The sequence below is a fragment of the Clinocottus analis genome, unplaced genomic scaffold (assembly GCF_023055335.1).
Source record: "Clinocottus analis isolate CAN_PGR_092001 unplaced genomic scaffold, fCliAna1.0.p SCAF_21, whole genome shotgun sequence".
NCBI lineage: Eukaryota > Metazoa > Chordata > Actinopteri > Perciformes > Cottidae > Clinocottus > Clinocottus analis.
The window spans coordinates 4,000,020-4,017,283 of NW_027175943.1; the positions used below are offsets into that span (position 1 = coordinate 4,000,020).

The 17,264-nt window shown below is 43.2% G+C and overlaps 2 protein-coding genes across 3 annotated transcripts; one reads left to right on the forward strand and one right to left on the reverse strand.

Moving 5' to 3' along the window:
* Nucleotides 1–124: 124 nt before the first annotated feature.
* Nucleotides 125–15,007, reverse strand: nelfa (negative elongation factor complex member A). The gene is made up of 13 exons (XM_068587501.1): nt 14,975–15,007; nt 12,234–12,316; nt 5,733–5,942; nt 3,888–4,059; nt 3,604–3,765; nt 3,253–3,342; nt 2,955–3,082; nt 2,728–2,797; nt 2,541–2,641; nt 2,312–2,420; nt 1,823–2,151; nt 1,624–1,723; nt 125–946 (listed from the first exon to the last, which is right to left on the reverse strand). The coding sequence occupies exons 3-13, from the start codon at nt 5,940–5,942 to the stop codon at nt 762–764; spliced, it is 1,656 nt and encodes a 551-aa protein (XP_068443602.1). The 5' UTR covers nt 12,234–12,316; nt 14,975–15,007; the 3' UTR covers nt 125–761.
* Nucleotides 5,359–9,984, forward strand: nicol1 (NELL2 interacting cell ontogeny regulator 1). Of its 2 annotated transcripts, none has more exons than XM_068587506.1 (4): nt 5,359–6,084; nt 7,173–7,305; nt 7,944–8,032; nt 8,867–9,984. In XM_068587506.1, exons 2-4 carry the CDS (start codon nt 7,194–7,196, stop codon nt 8,936–8,938), a joined length of 273 nt encoding a protein of 90 aa, XP_068443607.1. In that variant the 5' UTR covers nt 5,359–6,084; nt 7,173–7,193; the 3' UTR covers nt 8,939–9,984. The 2 variants fall into 2 exon arrangements, with proteins under 2 accessions (XP_068443607.1, XP_068443606.1); XM_068587505.1 differs by lacking the exon at nt 5,359–6,084 and adding an exon at nt 6,834–6,956.
* Nucleotides 15,008–17,264: the final 2,257 nt, after the last annotated feature.

Below are 17,264 nucleotides of genomic sequence, written 5' to 3' on the forward strand. Positions count from 1 at the left end.
CTTTAACTACCAACTCAAGTTAAACCAGATGTGTAACGTTTGGAGAGGGGAAGGCACATGAAACAAAAACAAACAGGAAACGCTGATGAACTTCATGAACGCGAGTAAAACAGAAACCTCTCGCTGGAGACTGTTGTCACTTTATTTTCTTCCCTTCTTTGGAGAAAAAAGGATGAAAAACCGATGAAGACATCCAGCAGAAGGCTCCAAACAGAACTTGTCAGCATTGAGAACTAATTGTTTCTGCTCTTCGTATTTTTTTTTGGTCACCTATGTTGACTTGTCATTATTGTTCTCTTTTTTTTTTTTTGTTGTCGTCCCAAACCCCGATTCTGGTTCTGAAGATATACTGCAAATGTGACATTCATACAGGAAAATACAGACGGCCCCGTCTTTTCTTCTTCGTGGACATGCTTGTACCTCGAGAGTACAAATGCTGAAAGGCGCCTCGCCGTGAGAATAATTCCTGTGACCGCAGCATCTTTGCATCATTCAGGAATCGGAGGCGACTTAAAAACTGAAACAATAAAAAAGGGAAAAGGAAACAACCAAAACAAAAAGTACAGAAATATTCTTCTGAGAGTCCTGCATTTTGGCGGTTCAGGGAACTGGGAGGATCTTTCTCTCCGTGACGACTTCTCTACCGCCCGGTGCTTGATTTGGCCCAAATGTGAATGCAAATACTTTGTAAGTGTGTAAACATGATTTCTTTGAAGTGGATAAGAAATGTCGGGCGCGTGACTTTGAGAAAGTGAAGCTCCTCAAGAGGTATTGGTGATGGGTTTGTATTTCTTGAGGCGGGTCCACTGTCCTGTGGAGTAGTTCATTTCGAAGACTGTGTCCACCAGCATGGTGGTGCTGCCGGTGCCGTCGGCTTTGGGCAGAACCTCCGTGTGTTCGCTCAGCTTGATCTGGATGATGTCCCCCTGCTCCGGGCACGGGTTCTCTGCAAGACGCAGCGGAGGAAGCAGAAGGGTCGTGTTCAGGAACCATCAGACACCTTTTAATTATGCGACTGTCGTGTATTTAAGCCACTGGTTTTATATAATGAAGTCTTTGACAGACTGGATAACTGCATTTCACAGGACTTTTGACAAAATCTAGTTCAGTTTCAAGGTTAATAATAAATCGTTTGTTTACTTACTGAAGAAAAAATGATAACAAAACCAAAGACATCCTCTTTCAGAGGTCAACCACGCACTCGATAAAGTATTAAAATGCAGTTAGTATATAACCTTTCACCAGGAGCAGTTACTTGCAGCCACTAAGTCACCAATACATCCATTAGTTAAGCTGTTGAGTATGAAACGGTAACGTTATAGCTGTGAATGTACGAGTACAGTGTGTGTACAATATATTTGTCTTTGAATAATTGCTGCAACTACTCAAGACCCAAAGCAACACTGGCTCAGGCTCACTTAAGGTGAACTTTAAAAAGGTGGACCATTGCTGATTAGCTGCTTCCAGTTTAGTTTTCTTAATTAACAGTATTTCTTCAACTGTTTAACTGCCAAAATGCTTATTGTCGGTTAAGCGGTTAATTATTAAAATCCCTACAATTCAGTCACTCAGTTTTGGAAGAGCAGTGTGAGAAAGATGAGATGAGGTTTACTGATTGATTACCTCTGGATCCAGCCATGAAGCCCAGGATCAGAGCCTTCTCTGGTCTGGTGACCTTGTTGGCCGTCTTGAACATCTCCTGGGCCGCGTACATCTGGTCTCTCTGAGGAGCAGAAACGGCGTGCAGTAGATAATTAATGTGACGATGAGGAGGAGGCGCTTTACGTAACGTTAATCGTGTCTTTCTCCGTTTCCAGCTTACCGTGAGTGACAGATTCTTTTTGGGTTGGGGCTGTGGAGGCACGGGGGTGGGTGTCGGGGTGGGGGTTTGAGGCGTGCTGGGCGGCTGGGTGGGGGTCTCCGGCTGGGTGGCCGTCGCAGCTGCCGGGGGCCCGTTGCTGGCCGGGGTGGAGACGGGCGTGCTGGGAGACGTCGGGGTTGCGGGATTAGCCGTGTTGGCTGCGTTGTACATCGGCGTTCTCTGTTTGTACTGGCCCGGTAAGGTGGCGGTGGCGCCGGTGCCCGCCGTCGCCGATTCCTCTGGTTGGCGAGCCGACTGCAGCGTGTCCCGTCCAGAACCGCCGGCGTTCGCTTCACGGGAGGTTGACGAAGAAAAAGACATTGTGAGTTTGACGCCTGCAGGGGTTTCCTCTACCTCCTTAAATCAAAGTGCACGAGCGCATTTAGCCCGAGCTGCTAGAGAGGTTTGTACTCGAGCCAACAATGCGACGGCGTGGGGTCTTTGTCTAACCTGGCTGGGCCTCGGAGCTGGGAATGTAAGAGGAGGAGGGGACCATGCTAGGTGTGGCAGGGAGGTAGCTCGTCGACGGCAGAGGGTTCTCATTCAATGCCCCGAGTTTCTGTAAAACAAACAAAAGTATTTCTTACAAAAGACCCAGAGGAGAAACTGAGGGGAAGGAAATATGAGACCAAACCGGTGAAACTCAGAATGAGTGACGTTAGCATGTGGAGTCAAGCACCTGTGCAGAGACGAGGCCGGCAGCGTAGTCGGGCGTTGTGTTTTCCACCACCGCCGCCGCTGCCGCTTCTTCTTTGGCTGCTTTCTCGACAGCCTCCGTTTCTAAAAGCAGAAGAAAACTAATTAATACTGACGAATACATTCATGCCGTCGCTCTGAAGCTGCTGGAGGGATGGAAATATAATTACCCAAAGTCTTCCTTCTCCTCTTAGCCTCTCTTCCAGCGCCGACCATATCCAACTCTGAAATATCTAAAAGCTGTAAAGACACAACAAAAAACACCAATTGTAAGAAAAATTCAAAAAAAGTGTGAGATATGTCTAATCTCTCAAATTAAATATAACATAGATGATGCATGTAAGCAGGATTCAGTTATAAACTTTCTCGCCGTGTTTCTTCTTAAATCTGACATTACCTTGACCCCCCTCTCTTTACGCAGGGGCGTCCGTGCAGGGGCAATAGGCGTGCGGTTACTGGGAGGGCTGAATAGACTGGGGGCAGTGGGACTGCGGAACGGGGCCTTGGGAATCCCCTTAAGAGGAGCTGTGATGCAAATATTGACACATGTATCAGCAATGGTTACAGAAGTCAGAACAAAAAAAAGACCTGGCCACAACTGGAATAAATGATAATGTGAATGTTTAGGATGACATTTTTATTAAAAGCACCGACAGAGCGGAGGTGTGGGATGCATTCGTAGATCGTTAACTCACTCGTAGTGTCAATCTTTTTGACCAGTCCTCTCCCTTTGGCGTGAAAAGGCACTCCGGCTGTCTTTTTTAGCTGCTGGGCTGTTTCTGTGGCTGGAAGAGAAAACAAAAGATTTCACTACAGATACAAGATAATGAAGATTCTTCAATTTTACTTTGAGGGAAACCCAACCACCTCTGTGGGGAAAAAAAAACAACTTTGAACAAACAAATACACCTTCTTTAATCTTGTACAAGATTATATCCGATTTCAAGCAAATACAAATATGCTAAAGGAAGGAAACAGAAGATAAAAAAACACACGGATAATTCAAAGTGAAGTATCGCACTGTGTATAAGTTTCTAGTAACTTACATTTCTGTAACAGCTCTGCTCTGAGAGTTGCACTCTTGGGCTTCCTCTTCAGCTGGAAATGCTTGACGGGAGGTGTCAGGGGCCCCACCAGAGTGGTTAATGCACTCTTGTTCAGGTACTGGCACTCCAGAGGTAGCATGGCAGATGCCTCGCACTCGCTCACTGGGGAGGGGAGGAAGAGAGAAGGGGAAAGATATTTCAAAGATCGCTTTCAGACGTTTTCCGCCTGTGGCAATATACAATTGACAAATGAAATACTGCCAGAATTTGGGCAACGTTCCTACCTTTCTCCCTGAGCTCTCCGAGAATATCCTGCACGTTGGGATTCTGCTCCTCCAAGTCCAGATTGAGAGAGCCGGTCTCTGGGAAGGACTTGAGGATGTCAGCAACCATCAGCACCCACGGCTCAGAGTCCACCGTCGCCAGCTGGATGATCTCCGACAGAGCCTCCTTCATCTTTGGAGAGAAGAGGAGGACGGCGTTAGTGAAACCACTTTGAGTAACAAAAAGATGGACGCCTTATGCTGCCTGAGATTTACTTCTTACCGTTTAAAAAAAAGGAAAAGATTTTAAAAATATATTTGCTGATTAATCTAAATCAGATTCAGTTTTTATCGAAAATGTGCTTAGGTTGTTTTGACCAACAGACAGGAAATTCAGAATGCATTTAATTAACAAGATCCAATTAATTAAAGCTTATCACATTCAAGAGGTAACATGTTCTATCGATCAACCTTTCATTTTGATCTCGTTACCGAGTATTCACAATGACGTCATCGAATAAAGTGAAGGCAGACATCTGGCCGCAATCAAATCATCGCGGGTCATTTCAGTGCACAAAGTACGACTGGGTTTAGACACAGACTGATTTTCTTTTACCCAAAGTGAAAAAGTGCTTTAGATCCACCTGCTCACTGTCCAAGAAATACTGTCCTTACTACAAAATAAGAGAGCATCTGCTGGGCAATAGTACAGATAAGCACAGGCGAAATGAAACAGAAACCGGGGCTAGTTTTGTGGGCTTTTGTAGATTTACAATAGTTCTATATTAAAATATAATTTGACTATTTGTACAATATTTAATATACTTACACTTCACTTACTACTAAGAATATTAACAGTCCACATTGTACAAGACACATGATCAGCTTATAAAACATGACTCAATGCTAAAGAACTGCAATGATAAATCATTAATTTGCTTATTTTCTTTCAATATGTTCATTAGGTTCAGTTGTTTATAGGGGGGACTTTCATCTCTGATGGACATTTTACACACATTTAAGGTGTAATAGTGAAGAGACTAATTAGTAATATCACTAATACTACATACAAAATAAAACAGTTAATGTATTTGATGTGTAATACTTTGCATCCATTTCCTTCCAACTCTTCAAAGCTTTTATTTGTCAGAGTATTGCTATAATGAAGTACGTAACATCTCAATACTTTTCCCACCACTCGAATAGTGTATATCATATATTATATTTGAAGGTGTTCAGCCTAACACCATCTGAGAGCAGACTCTGGTGTGTTCATAACACCCTGCCTGCATATGCATGACCACTATGACGGCTGTGTAACGTTAAGAAAGCTCCACAAGTGATAAGTCGGACTGGATGCCGGTCCCGCCCTCCAGCCCGGTCAGTGAGCTCTCCCGTGCCCATCCCACCACCATAATGTCTGTCGGGGGAACCGCTCGGCTCAATGTTTCCTGTCGTCTCCGCAGTAATAACACACTGCTGTGGAAACAAACAAAAAAACCCAACAACCTTGCGGGTCTGTGTTCACGTCACGTTAGCAGTGTTCATCGACGTGAATTTGTGTGTTCTCCAGAGGTGAAACGTTGGGGGAACCGTCGCGGGAATAACGGCAGCTTTGTGCTTCCTTCACGGCGGTTAACGACGTCAACCGTCGCCAGTAACGCTGACGTGAACTTTAGCAGATTTATTAACGAGGTTAGACGTTTTTCCCGGCGGTTTTAAAAAAACTGAATTTTGAATTTTTATTTTAAGCAGCTCGCCGGAGTTTCGAGCTCATTTCCTCGCGCTGTGTTTTTTTATTTTTTTGTTAGAAAGCTTCACGTTCCCGGTCACACGCTAACAGCGAGCTAACGCACCGCGACCCACCTCGTCAACGGTCCGCCGGGGGAGATGCAGCATCCCTAGCAGGAGCTTCAGCTTCACCGGCGGCGATAAACTGGAGAAGCACAGCCGTATGTTGTCTATCACCGACACGGTGAGGAGAGACGCGATGCTCGGGGGCGTCCAGAGCTCGTCCGTGGATCCCAATTTGTTGTGAAGCCACAACCCGGTGTCGCTGTCCTTCATCGACGCCATCTTGGAAAAAGAAGTGTTTTGAGTTCGGGCATTTTAACGGGCTACCTAAGAAAACAGTCAGGACCCCGCCCACACGGAGGCCGGGGTCATTTCACAACGTTGAACCGTGACAAAAAAAAATCTAAAATAAAAAACAAAACAGGTAAAATTCACCTTTTATGATACGGTGATATCTCTGATTTGGACAGTTTGTTTGGTCTATATGTTGTATGTTTTATTAATAAAGTGAAAGGAGGGGAAATTCCACTTTGACTTTTTTTGTACACAGTATTCAAATTCAGTTCTTCTCAACGTGAATGGCCAGTTGTTCTTTAGTGCCTTATTTAGAGAACTGAGTGGCAATGAAAAAGAAAGTAAAAGACTTCAAAGAACACTACATGTCGCAGTATTTCTGTATTTACTTAAAAATAATTAAATATAAATTACACAAATATTATAATCTCTGCAGTTTCCAAAAACATTCACTGTGTATTAATGATAATCAAAAGTAGTATTCGGTTCAAGTAAAAGTAGTGATACTGCATTGTTAAAACTATTATTTTTTTAAACTTCGGTTGAAATAGAAGAATTATGATGAGCTAAATTGAGGCTATTTAAACTTCAAAGTGAAAGAGTAATGATGTAAAAGTGTATTACTTATGTAATAGCATGTACGGACCAGTATAGCTGATCGAGATGGAGGCAATTAGTACTACTTTATAATAATCTGATCCTATGTTGGGTATGTTTAAATCGTCAATGTTGTGGGGTGCCAGAAAATGACAATACTTCATAACATGTACTTATTTACTTCCCACAATTGATAATAAGCTAGTTACAAATCTATAAAGTCTGTGTTTTAATTTCAACTTTGTCGAGGCATTTATTTTAAAATGTTTAAACCGGAAGTCTCAATTCTGGTCCCCAAAGCGATGAGCCACGCGCATGCGCACTCCCTTTAACTACATCAAACAATCCTAGGTTGGCATCTTGCGCTGATCTGGTGTACGGCAAAATAGCATCGACTGATTCACGGTAGGTGGACATGCAGTTTGCAAAAATGAACAGTACATCTCCTCCGTAAACTGTAAAATGTAATATATTTAACAATAAAAACTGGACAGTCTCCTGAACAAAGCCTACGAGGTTGTGTTGTTCCATTGATTTGCGGTCGAGTAGGACATTGTCCGTTGTTGTGTTTAACCGCACACACACCCGCAATTTTTTTTTTAAATTTGTAATTCCAAAAAGGTAATTCCCTACGACAACACCATGGCGTCCAGTGGATATCTGCAGGCAGCGGGGATCCTCCTGGCGGTCCAGCTCCTCTGTCTCGGTGCAGCTGATGCGGATCAGGACACCGGGACTGTCATCCCGGCCGAAAGTAGGTGGATTCAAAGATGACATTTGGATTTTTCTGCATGTTTCGTGCAGGTGTGTTTTTTAAATGCTTGTTAGGTGTTAATGTGTCTGCTGCAGGGATGTTTTTATAGTCTCATGATAGCAGGTCCCCACAGAGATGGGTTTCTTAGTGGGAATTGTAGGTCACCCTAATTGGTGTGTGTGTGTATATATATCTATATCTATATCACAACATGAAAATAGGCCTGCGCTGCTATTGTACGACCCATTTTTATCATCTCCACTAGGTTCAAACAATGTCAAGGTTTAAAAACGAATTCTTCTGATTTTTTTAAAGCAGCCACCGTTGGTGATAATTGTAAATTTGACCCTTTTGTCATGAGTTATATATTTACTTTTGTCAAGATGGAAATCTGAATTATTAGTAGACCTGCCGAGATAAAATGAATACTCGTCATTTAAAGCACATTGGGAAAAAAAGGAGAAACGACACAATAAATGCTTTACAAATGAAATAAAATGTACTCAAAAAGCAATAAAACACCCTAAATTCAACACTCTCACAGGTTTTGTGAGAGTGTGCCAAGGTGACCGGATGTTTGCATTGTTGTGTCCCAATGTGAATCTCTGTATCTCTGAGTCCTCTCCTCTTGTGTCCAGGTCGCCCATGTGTGGACTGTCATGCCTTTGAGTTCATGCAGCGGGCCCTGCAGGATCTAAAGAAGACCGCCTTCAACCTTGATGCCAGGGTAGGTGGCGTTTCCTCCTCACTATTCCCTTGTTTACGGTTCAGTGGGAGAGATCTTTCACCTCCCATGCATAAGTGTTGACCGCTCATGATTCACCAGCCGATGAGTCTCTGAGAGAACAATTAGTAACAATAACTTTGTCTTTGTACCATTGGTTACTGGAGGGTTTTATTACATGCTGTCGTTTTTACATACTTATATTTAATGTGGTCTTGTGTGGGAAGTCATGTTCTTCAAAAAAAGTATAAACATCATAAGTGTGTTGTCTTTATTTATATAAATGTATTGAGCTAATAATACATGACATTTGTGTCATGCTTTCCAAAGTATTGTTAGAACACAAAAAAACAACATAAGTTAACCCACTAATCATAAATATATTACAATAAATATTGAATTGTATAAATTAAGTCTTTCCCATACTTAATATTAATGTTTACTATGTAACCTAATCATGAATATCCTTAACAGAGACCTGATATTTTTTTGAGTCATAATAGTTCGTGACATAAAAATGTTGAAAAAAAAAGAAGAAGTAAATGTTTTTTAACCTTTGTAAAGACAATAAATAATGTCGTATTGCTATCTTCACCACAAAGAGCACTTTATTTTCCCGCGTCATCGATCACAGTTCTGGTGTCTTCTGGAGAAATTGTCTGCAAATAAAAACAGCTAAATAAGTGTATTACCCCAAAAATACAGCCTTAAGTATTGTCTGCAGTGTAACTTGAGCTCTGTGTGAAGCTCCAACGACCTCCAGCAATCAGAATCAGCTTTATTGGCCGTGATTTGTGTTTGCATGCAGTGACATGTTGTTGTTGTTGTCCATTGCAGACGGAGACGCTGGTGCTGAGGGCCGAGAGGAGGGCTCTGTGTGACTGCATGCCCACCAACTCACTGCGCTGATAACACCCGACGACGCCTCCACCCGTCACCACACCCGGACACGCCGACAGCCCCCCCCCCCCCCCCCCCCCGATCCAAACCTCTACTCATGTACAGCGATTGTCGTCGTAACTTATTTACTTACGCAATAGGCACTTTACTTTACTTTTCTCTCATATCACTGTCGAGTGACGCTTTGATTTGTGCAACAGAGGGCATGTTGTTGTTGTTCAGCCTTACTCGGGACGACTTTTATGCCACTGATGTTTCACATGGTGAAACGCATGCCTGTGAAATTCGTCCGATTTTTGTTTCCATCGTCGTGGGATTCGGGTCGGTTCTCATCCGTCTCCTATTAAGCATAAACAATTTTTTGTAATTTTTTAGTACCTGACTGTATTGTGTAGATACAGTAGAACGCATCGATACGTTTCCTCGTTGAATGTGTTGTACGAGATTAATGTTTACAACGAGTATACACATCAAACTGTAGCATCACATGGGATTTATTTAACTGCTCCAAAAAATATTTCAATAAATGTTTTAAATAATATAACTGATTTTCAGGCTAGCTTCTTTTGCAAAAAAGAAAGGAAAAAAATATGTGTTGGGTAACTTATTGAATAAAAATATTTTCTTTGTGATAACCGTAAAGATTTTTTGTAAACAAATCAGCCGAAATTACATTTTACCAGAAGTTCAAACAATATTTTCTTGTCGGCGTAAAAAGCATACTTCTAGATCTTGAGTTAGCGCAGCACTGTAGCATGAATTTACAGCACTTTTTGTTCACCTACTGTTAGTAGAGCGTTTGTATCGATTGTGTAAATGTACACAGGTCTTCTGTCTGACAACAAAAGGTGTATGCAAGAATATAGATGAAGAATATCGTATCGTATGAACTGTGTTATCGAAGGCGGAGGAATGCTGGCTGCAGCAGGGGACATGGAGGTAGAAATAATAATTGTCTGATTGTTGCTCGTTCATGAACAGTGTACTTTGTGTGTCACACAACACCCCATTGATTGTCTTCATGTTGTACCTATCAATAAAAACAATGAATGATCTGCTCTGCTTTTTAGTATTTCCTCTTGATTCATTAATTGCTTGTTTCATGAAATGAACCAGTAGTCTGAAACCCAGAGATATTAATGTAACCAGTGAAGTTTTGGCATATTTGCTTTAAAAAAACAACTATTAACTGAAAATAGTGATCAAAATTACTAAAGTCCTAAAGGTCACATCTGTATTTATTTAAATCATATACGTTACATGTATGTCAACATTTATAAGTGTGAGTTGTAGTTTAAAAAGAATCGTATTTTTTTTTTTTTTTCCGTCTATTAATGTAAATAAATTCTAGTCGATTTCCAATTAAATAGTTTTGTAAAAAGCAATACCTGCTAAGTCCTCTCCCAGCTTCTCAAACGTGAGGATTTAAAAGACAAATCTTTGAGTTTTGGACTGTTGGTTGGACAAAACAAAACATCTTAAAATGTCACGTGAAGGAAATTGTGATGCACATTTTTCTCTTACTTGACATAAAGACTAAAGGATTTATCCATTAACCAAATTATACAGATTAAATGATGAGAAAAACAACCATAGTACAATAAAAAGTACCAGGGGATATCTAAAGACTTTACAATAATTTGGGAATGAAAGCAGGTTATATATTCAAACAGTATTTAAAAAACAGTACAAACCCCCCCTCAGTTAAATATTTGTGCTTTTACAACGTGTCCAACACTCTCTAAGAGCAACACCTTGAACAACAGCAGCATTTCACCTCCGTTCCCTTCTTGAAGGAGCCTGCAGAGCCCCGTCAGAACTTTATTTATTTACCGCTGGGATTACACGGCGTAGAAAAAAAGAAAACTGCAATACCCCGATCTCCACCAGCAGGAGGAGCCTAGAGTAAAGGCATGCCGCCAGCTGTGTCGCAGCACTGCAGCACTCCTAACTTCCCCTCTACTGTAGATGCAGAAGGGGTGAAACACTGTAAGACACGAACAGAGAGCGAGTCGAGGCGCTACATCGGCCGCTGCAGCGCCTGCAGGGACCTGGCAGGGATCTCGCCGCCAGAGGCGAAGCCCCCTTTCACTGCACCGCAGTGCACGAGCAGCCCGACTACACAGGGCCGCTCCGCTTCTGCTGCCGAGGCGGCTTTGACCTCCCAGACGTTACTTGGAAGGAGTGACTGAGAGGGTTGAGTGTGCTGGGACGCCGAGGGGTGTACGCTGAATCACTCCTTGAAATCCTTGTTGTCAAGCAGCCTCCACTTTCTTCCTCACTCCCTCTCCCACTCACTCACTCACTCACTCACTCGCTCACTCGCTCGCTGGCTCCTTCTCTCTGCAGAGGCCTATTTCACTTTCCTTTTTATCTGTTCCCGGAGAAGCCCACTCATCGTTCCAGCTGTTTGAGATTCTCTGGAAATCCTCGATATTCTCTGTGGGGCTTATTTAGCGGACCAGCAGGCCCCGCCGAGCCCGGCTGAATCGTAAGCGCCTACGTTCATAATTCAGGGAAGGGTGGACAGGTCAGAGGTCAATTTGTAGTTTAAGATAAAGATACAGATATTTGATTTGCAACAAAACTAGAGGGGTGGTTTGATTGACAGCCCTTTCAGAGAAGTTCAAGCACCCCTTAATGTTATTGAACACTATTGATTATATTGAGAGGGATAGTGTGAGGTAACTTTGGGCTTTGTCTCTGCTGCAGTCTGGAGGTGTTTCACCAGAATCCGACCCGGCGGCATCGATTAAGAATAACTGTATGAACTTGACAATCTTCTCACTGATGGTCTCTTTTACTTATGTTGGTCGTATAGAAGCTAAAACGTTAAAAACATGCACCGTTTATACAATATTTAGTGTAACCTTTAACAAATTAAACTGTTTATTGACGACCTTTAGTCAACTTATTGCTTCTCTTTATGTCTTTTATACTTCAATCATTAAGCCAATGATAACAGCTTAAACTTTTCTGTGTGCTTGTTTCTGACCTCGAAGGAAAGAGCACATTTTATCTGAATCCCATCACGAGAACAGACGGAGAAGGAGACGGCTATGTGATACCAAAATGTCATACGAAAGATGACCTTATGGTATTTTGACAAATAATCCACAAAGCGGCCACTTGATGGCTCAAATAACATCCATTTCCGGATAATGTTTTGAGGGTCATCTGAACTGCTTGAGGTCAAAGCCTAACCTTAACGTCCTTTGGAGGGTTTCGCAAATTAAGGGCTTCTCAGACGTCTTGATATCGTCTCTAACGTCGAAGCATTCGTTGTGAATAGTGGACGTGATACCTCACATCCTGAGTTCTGGTTATTCCTCCGCTGCCGGTCGACCACGTGGCGCTGCGGATTCACTGCCCGTCTGTTGGAGCGGCCTGCGAAGGGGAAACGAAACGATCTTAAAGTACGAGCGACTCATGCAAACTGTAGCCGAGCTGAGCGTTAGCGTGGCGGTCATCGCAAAGCGATCAATGAGATGCTAAAAACAAAGACCAGCAGCTGGTGTGAGAGGAAACTGTGAAGCAAAGAAAGCTGCTCGCCAGCTGGTGACGCCTCTCCCTGATGAGGGAACGGCAACACTGAAACAAACCACGCGCGCTTCAGAGTCACCGCTGGATTCACGAGAAGATGCACACGACATATCAGGAATGAACGGGCGTTAGGGAGGCCACGACGCCCGTTCATTCATTCATGCTTTAATATACGTTGTATAATTTATGATAGATGATCAACACTCAACTCAATTTCAGAGTTTGAGGAACTCCTGAGTCTGATTATCCTCAGTCCTCGCCGTTTATTTATTGACACTAAATCACAATTTTATTGAGTCTTAAAAGCTTCTCGTTGCTGACGGTCACACAGACACATCTGGAGTCGCAGTTACTACGTTTTAAATACGTCCGGGTGAACATATCATGCTTTTAAAACTCCACGTGCGGCAGACATAAACATTTAAGTTTATTAGTAGTATAAACGCTTTTATTCAGTGCTTCTTGGTGCCTCTGGTTAGTGGGAGGCCACAGCAACAAGAGGACACTAGAGAATGTGCCAGCGTTAGCAGGGCACCATGAATAAGTGATGTGCATGATAATACATTCATGATACATATGTGTATGTTCTCACTGCTCCGCTATAGATAATTAACGACATGGCAATGTGAGAGAACGCGTGACCACTGCTACAGAACAAAAGTACCCAAAAGAGACTTAGAAAGGGACTCAGGAAGAGGAACTTTGAAGAGGAAAATCGTATCAATTTTGCAACCACCATTCATGACATTTACTACATACAAACCAATTCAATGTAATATTTAAGTTGTACTCCAAGTCCTTAATGTTGCATATTGATAACATTAAAGCTTTAAAAATAGGATATATTTCAGGGTAATTGTATTGTATTGAATTGAATGTAAACTCCATACTGTATAACTCCATAATAATCATATTTATTCATATTGCGGTGCTCATCCGTGTGCTAAACCACGGCCGTCTGGCCTCAGCGGTCGGGGCGAAGGGGTCAAGTGTGTGAACGGTTTCTTTTCGTCTGCAGCAGAACTCTTTATTACTTCTGCTGCTACTTCTTTAAATGCATCCGTTACTGGTCGTAAACACTGGCTGTGAACAGCTCCAGCCTTTAACTGGCACTGAGTTGTTTTACTTTGTGTTAAATCACAGCTCTTTCTTTTTTATTATCGTTTGTTTTAACTGTTTTTTGTTTTCTTTTACTATATATTGGCTCTGTGGCACCCTGAGATTCATTTGAATGAAATGTGTGTTACAAATAAAACGCATTATTAGAAATCTGAGCTATGTTTCAACTTGCTCTTTGTGAATCGCTGCTTATTTCTCCACTGAGCCTTGACCTCAAGTTGAAAGTGATTTGTAGCATATTCTACTTGAAGATGATTCACATATTTAATCTTCTCAACGATCTTAAGAGGATCTCGCTTTGGCTCAATCACTAAATAAACCTTCCTTTAATATCACAGTAGTTAAGGAAGTCTGTGGTAGTGCCGAGAGGAGATGGTAGATGATAAAACACTATTTCACATATGGTTTCCATGTTTCCTGCATCTAAACTCGGCGTTAAAACTCCCTCCCAAGGGCGAGAAACTCCTCATCCATCAACAACGGGCCGTATTCATGAAACTCCCCGATGCCGACATCAGTCATAGCAACGAGGTCAAAGGGAGTTCCTCGCATTAGTCAGGGCTGCGCTCAGCTGCTTCATGCGTGGGTCCTCAGAGAGGAATGATGACCCGTGAACGAGACGGCCTCTGGCTGGAATAACTGCTGGCAGAAAAACACCTCATGCAAGTGGCTTCCGATCTAACACCTCCGTTTCTGAGAAACCACTTCAGATTGCAGGATGGCTTTGTGCCTCAGACCTGCGCCCACGAGAGGGAGACAGGGAGTTAGAGAACACACACACACTCATACACACACATGGCACATAATACTCGCCTGTGAATGTCACATGTCTGTGGCTTTCACTGTGAAAAGTAAGAACTGAAGTAGTGGATCTGGGCTGCTGTTAAAGGAGTAATAATAATGATTGCCATGTTGGTTGTTTTTTATAAATAAAGGTATAATTGAACCCGTTCCACACAACGTGATTGGTTGACGCCTTCATACATAGAAAAAAAGAAGATTTTCCACTGTTTAATATTCACGTTGTGTGTTAAAGTATTCACGACATGAATAATTGAAACAACCTGCTGTTGGTTAGCTGATGAAGTAATTTAAAGACAGATATCTAAATATACAAGTGTCAAATAACTCAGCTCTCGTGTTTTTTTGTCAAAACCTTTGAGAGGAATGTGGAATGTGGATGATCTGTTGAAGCAGATTGCTCTTTTACCTCCAGCTCCAACAAAATACTAAAGTTTGGGGTTGGTTTTCCACCAACTGCTGAACTCTGGAGGTCTTGGTCGTGAGCAGCGTGTGGACGGAGTGGGGATGCTAGAAAGTAAAAAGTGCAACACACATGCATGCACACACACAGACACACACCGAACCAACTGTAAAACCAACCTGTAGCTCGCACACTGTGGGAAACCCGTTGAAGCCTTCAACCCCTGAGCGGCGGGGTCCTCTCTGGACGCTGAAAAGGGTCGAGAGGTCACGGAAGGAGCGGAGGCGGGAGAATCATCAGTCGTGGCACGGTGACCTTTCGGGGGGGAGGAGTTTCCTCGGCTGCAGGAAATGGCATCGTGTCAGAGGTCACGCCCAAGATTATTAGAACAATATGTGTGTCCAACTAGTCTGCTCATGTGGAGGATAACCGAGAAGCACATTCAGTATGTTGAGACGTGTCAGTTTGGATGTTGTGTCTCTCGGAGGGAAATGTGACCGACGGGGTTTGATCCAGAGGGAAACATCTCAACAGATTATTGGATTTGAATCTGGTCCTCTTAATCTAGAACAACATTAAAAGTAGCCTGAATTTCTGTTTTGTGCTTTTTGCAAACCGAACCTGATTTCTTTAAGCTGACTCATGAGCAGACACACAGCGCAAGCGACACCATGCCGACACCGGACGGCACCATCCCGACAGATGAGTGTGTGTCTTGTTGTGCGTCGATGTCGGCTCCGCACAAATAACAGCAGCTTCTCTCAGAGAGAGGACCGCCAACATCGTGCTTTTAGCTCCACTCCTTTTGGCATCTTCGTCATCTGCAAACCCCCTCGTGTCCGATAGATACAGTGACCTTCCCAGACTGCCAAAGGTCATATGAACAAGAGGAGTCTCTACTCTGATGGTGACGTGCACCTTCTACAGGCAGAAATACCTGCTGCTGAAAACACATCACAATTATGAAGTTTAAATGGCTTCATATTCTCACAGATAAATCAACGTCACTATATTTCATCCTTGATCCCTGATTTATCTAAACTGTTGTCGAATTTGAATTTTTTTTGATTCTTCATGTGTATATGTTTGACAAAATGGAAATAAGATGATGGGACAGCAGAATGTTTTCATGGGTGTTGTGTTGTTTCCAAAATTATGGCATGCTCTTAGCAAAATAGAGAGAACAGCAATTGTAGGTAATATATGTATTTCTTTATTTGATCTTATTGGATAATTCGGGGGATGTCTTGGCTAGTTCTAGTTGTTTTCCATCATTTGCTTTTCATCCATGAACATGTGGATGTCTTTACAACTTTTCCGTTTGTGTTCACTTGGTTGTGACATTACCGACAGCACCTGAAGGCTGCACGGCCAGGAGTCAATCAAAAAATGAACACCGCGCATGCGCAGAGCATCTTCCAACCGCTCGGCGTGGTGAGAGCCGCTGCAGAGAGCAGGTGCTGACGCGTGGAAAACCATCTTTCGACGCATTTTTGTAGAGCAAATGTCCGGGCCGAGCAGAGTATGAGATGACTTTTTAACTCCGCAGGTTATCACCTGACCTCCTCCTCCTCCCCCGGCGGCCCTATGGTGGCAGGAGGAGGAGGTAGAGGAGGAGGAGGGGGGGATACCTTAAGGAGGAGGGAGTGGGGGTGGATGCAGCCTTATCAATAGCAGGTTGCCTCTGATGATCCGGTTCAAACTAGTTCTGCTAGGCTACAGCTCTGCAAGACTACACAGCTCATAACCAAAAAAAATACGTTTTTAAATGTTTTGGACCTAATATTAACACGTTGAATCTTGTTTTCTTCATTACGACATGACATATTTATTGCATAAGGGATTTCTCCGCGGCACAATGCGCAATAACGGTGCAGCAGATATTTCATATTTTACTGGACACATTATGGAACCAACCATTGTATTATTTGTATTATTACGATCCTTTCTCATTTAGACTTGTGGTGAAGCTATCACTGTAAATGTCAAAACACACGCAACTCACGGCAGTCGAGCTTGATTGTATGCCAACAGTCCCCGGTTAATTAGGGAGTGTCGGAGGGGACAACAAAGGGCCGGATCATCGCCGCATCACCGCCGGCGCCGCAGCCTTCGCGTAAAAGCCGCTATTGTCGCCGCTGGAGCGCAGTGAGCGGTGCAAGTCGCCAACAGAGCGGCCTAATGGGGGGGCTTAAGATGCGCAGCAAGGCGAGCTATAATCGGTTGAGACTGGCGGCAGCGGGGTGGCAAAGCGGATGGGGAAAGCCGCGGAGGAACCACTGCAGTGCAGCAGAGACTGTCAGTCAACGGGCAGAGGAGGCATGCGCGCACACCGCTGTCGTTTTTTAATGTCGATGCACATCAGGATGAGCAGCTTGACGTCTCACGACCAGATCTTTGCCATCACACTCACTGACACAGTCTGCGGGCTGCATCTCCAGGCCAAATCGAAGCACTTTAACCAAAAAA

Coding starts and splice junctions, on each gene's coding strand:
- nelfa (XM_068587501.1), bottom strand. CDS start 5,942: ATGGCGTCGATGAAGGACAGCGACACCGGGTTGTGGCTTCACAACAAA. Junction 4,060..5,732: donor CCCGGCGGACCGTTGACGAG/GTGGGTCGCGGT, acceptor TTCTCTCCAAAG/ATGAAGGAGGCTCTGTCGGA. Junction 2,152..2,311: donor CAGCTCCGAGGCCCAGCCAG/GTTAGACAAAGA, acceptor CCTCCCGTGAAG/CGAACGCCGGCGGTTCTGGA.
- nicol1 (XM_068587506.1), top strand. CDS start 7,194: ATGGCGTCCAGTGGATATCTGCAGGCAGCGGGGATCCTCCTGGCGGTC. Junction 7,306..7,943: donor GACTGTCATCCCGGCCGAAA/GTAGGTGGATTC, acceptor TCTTGTGTCCAG/GTCGCCCATGTGTGGACTGT. Junction 8,033..8,866: donor CCTTCAACCTTGATGCCAGG/GTAGGTGGCGTT, acceptor TGTCCATTGCAG/ACGGAGACGCTGGTGCTGAG.